Source organism: Protobothrops mucrosquamatus, unplaced genomic scaffold (assembly GCF_001527695.2).
Source record: "Protobothrops mucrosquamatus isolate PMUCROS unplaced genomic scaffold, P.Mucros_1.0 scaffold9047, whole genome shotgun sequence".
NCBI lineage: Eukaryota > Metazoa > Chordata > Lepidosauria > Squamata > Viperidae > Protobothrops > Protobothrops mucrosquamatus.
In genome coordinates, this window is record NW_015394839.1 from 20,107 (window position 1) to 23,392 (window position 3,286).

Below are 3,286 nucleotides of genomic sequence, written 5' to 3' on the forward strand. Positions count from 1 at the left end.
CGGGAGGAAGACCCTCCCTCCTATTGCTTGGGGCACCGGGCAGCGCCAGTCCTTCCAGAAGCCGCTGGGGTCTCAGCCCTAGAAGGAAATGAATGGGGGAGCCCGGCGATGGGGCTTTGGGGGGGGTCCTGCTGCGGGCATCTGGAGTCCTAGAGATGGGAAGGCCAGGAAAAAAAAACCCTGAAAAAATGGGGGGGGGCAGAGGTTTTTTCCCGTTTTTTCCCCAACGGCTTTGAAAAGAAAACCAACAGGAAAATACTCTTTCTCTTCCTTCCCCTCCGAATTTTTTCAGTTTTTCCCCCCACTCTGTTTTCCCCCCTCCCCCAATTTTGTATTAGTTAAAAATACAGGAATTTTTCATGAAAAATATTTTGTTTATGTAAATACCTAATGGGTTTAATATTGTTATTTTTACCGGAGTCTGTGAATGTGTCAATTTTAATTTTTGATATGATACATGTTGATAAATATCCATACAAATAGAAGCTCAGGAAAGGGGTCCTGGGAGCAAAAGGTTTAAGAAGCACTGATCTAAACTACAGTAGTACTGTCAACATTATGTTCCTAAAACTTTCCATAACTGGAAAGTACAATAATGCCTGTTAACATATCTTTCTATGAAGAAAGGGCCTTCTAAGTTCTTTGGTAGAGTGACCAGCGAGATTTAAAATATGAAAGCATGAGAACTACTGCTTTGAAGAATCTCAAACTAGATGGACCAATATATAGTGCTAAGCCATAATTTATTTAATTGTGATGTACTGAACTAGGATCGCATGACAGGCTGTACCATAAACGAATGTCCGACTTTGGGATGGTCCAAGTTTGCAAATGTTACTCTAAGGTGTGTGTACAAGCAAGCTGGAATCTACAACTTGTTTTTCTTTTCAGATAGAGGTAGAGAAAAGCTTGTATTCAGACCATGAACTGCGATGTTTCGCAGAGGATGAGCTTCTGCGTCAAAGGAGTAAAGAAAAATACGATATTCCCGAGAAGATTGTCCTAGTCCAAGATATTGAAGATGCATGGGAACAGAAATTTCAGAAGTTCAAACCTGCCCCACGCATAACAGGTTCATATCCATGCTTTTCCCCGCTAACTTTGCTGAATATGTTTGGTTATAGCTGAATGGAAATTGGGAGAACTATGTGCTCGAGAAGGAGAAATCAACATTTTTCAAGTCAGGTGGCAAAGACCACAATCTTTTTTTCTTTTTTTTTATCATTTCAGAGTGCAACATTCCACAAAAACTTAAATTACAGAAAGGCAGATTCTGGTTTGAGAATTCGGTAGAAAGCTTCTTGGGCAGTCCAGTTTTAAGCAAGTCACTGGATGGGAATTGGGTATTGAAATGATCTCCATTACTACTTTCTAAAAAAATAAATATAGATGCTGTTGCTATCACCTGAAGTAGGAAAGCATTGTGCGGCCAGTTCAGTTTGTAAATTACATCTGTCTTCTGTCTCTTGGTCATTTGTTCTTAGTGTAGCTCCTTTGGGCGGTTGAGTAGCTGAATACTTTTAATACTAAATTTCTTTCTGAGCAGACGCTGACCAAAACGATGACCGGACCTCTTTGAACAGGAAGTTGGACCAGAATTTGCTGCTGCTGGTGAAGCAGAAATTTGGAGAGGAAGATATATGGCTGTTGCCCCAGACAGAATGGCAACAAGGAGAGACGTTGCGAAACACAGTAGAACGGGTCTTATTTACCCTTCCAGGTCAGTGACATATCTATATTCTTTAAACATTTCTCCTCTTTTCCTTTCTCTTTTTTTATGTACTTTCAGTTTTCTCTACTGTGTGTATTTTTCAGTTGTAAGCTTTTTGGGACAGAAAGCTATCCTTTCGTTTTGAAGTATCTTGTATATAGTGCTATCTGAATAATAATAATACCTCCGTATCTTTAGCAATAGTTGCTTATTAAACGGTTTTGGATCATGGCGAAAGTTTGCTAACTGTCTGAATGTGTGTATTTTGTCTGTGAGAAGAAAAACAGATTGGTAAATGTTTGACGAAAAAGCATTTTAAAGGTCTCTACTGCGGTAAATCATTGATCTATAATCTTGACGTCGTGTTCTTAAATATATACTGTGTTTCCCTGAAAGCAAGACCTACCCCCCAAATAAGCCCTAGCTTGATTTTTTTGGGGGTGGGCCTAATATAAGTCCTACCCCCAAAATAAGCCCTACTTTGGGGCGAGGCACACACCTAAAATTCAAGCTGGCGTGGGGGTTGAGCTGCCCCACGCACCCTGCACCCATTTACCTGGCAGCCAGGCCTCTCCTTGCCAGTCTACCTCTTCTGCGGTGTCCCCAGGCTTGCATTACACGGTCAGAGGCCTTTCCAGAAGGCCTCTGCAGCCGAGAACCGAGCTATGGATTGAATCCATTACTCAGCTATTAGCTGCAGAGGCCTTCTGGAAAGGCCTTTGACTGCGAAATGAAGGCTGGAGCTCCATTCTTGGCTGTAGAATGAAGCTGGCCGCCGAAGAAGTGGACCAGCTGGGGGAGGGGCTGTCGGTGCCAAGGTGAGTGGAAAAGACCCCCCTCCCCGAATGTAAGACCTGGTACCTCTTTTGGAGGCAAAAAAATTTAAATAAATAAGACCCAGTCTTATTTTCAGGGAAACACGGTAGCGCACTGTGCTTTTTCATTTTTGAGATTTTGTGCTGGGAATTTTATGCCTAATACAGACTATTCTTTTGCAGCCTTGGCCTAATGTCTGGGATTTAAAAAAACATTGTGCTTTTTCCTCCAAAAACTTTCAAGGGTGGGGATGATCACAAATAATGATTGCATTTGTATGGAAGGGGTAAACCAAAATTCTTGGTTTCTTGTGTTCTAAGCCAGCCCGCAGAGCTTACTATGTAATTCTACTTTCTCTTTCTCTTTATAGAAACAAAGAAAAATCAGCCCAGAAATATTTAAATTGGCATTACATTCAAGCTAAGGGTTTTAGTTTACTGCCAGCAGACAAGCCAGGATTTGAGAGTGAATAACAATGCAGGGCTTGTCTGGAAAACGGCTTAGATAGAGTGCAAAATTGAACATTTGTGGCTTGTAGCTTTTGAGGCAGGAAATGTCATTCTTGCGATTTGTTATTTGTGTGTTAACCTCTTGAGAACCCAGCTATTGTGCATCATGAGCCATGGTTTATGGAACAACATGATGTGTGAATCCTATTCAGTTGCAGTGTAACCATAGTTAAATAGCAATAGCACCTAGAATTATATACCGCTTCACAGTGCTTTACAGCCCTCTCCAAGCGATTTACAGAGTCAGCAT

The 3,286-nt window shown here is 41.5% G+C and overlaps 1 protein-coding gene across 1 annotated transcript in view; it reads left to right on the forward strand.

Annotated features, from left to right (window-relative positions):
• Positions 1-1,864, forward strand: part of LOC107300902 (39S ribosomal protein L46, mitochondrial-like) — a 7,562-nt gene extending 5,698 nt beyond the window's left edge. The window contains exons 2-3 of the mRNA XM_029287057.1: positions 892-1,072; positions 1,547-1,864. Of these exons, the coding sequence (XP_029142890.1) occupies positions 892-1,072; positions 1,547-1,728 (363 nt within the window). The 3' untranslated portion in view covers positions 1,729-1,864. The remainder of the gene's footprint in view (positions 1-891; positions 1,073-1,546) is intronic.
• The last annotated feature ends 1,422 nt before the right edge of the window (positions 1,865-3,286 follow it).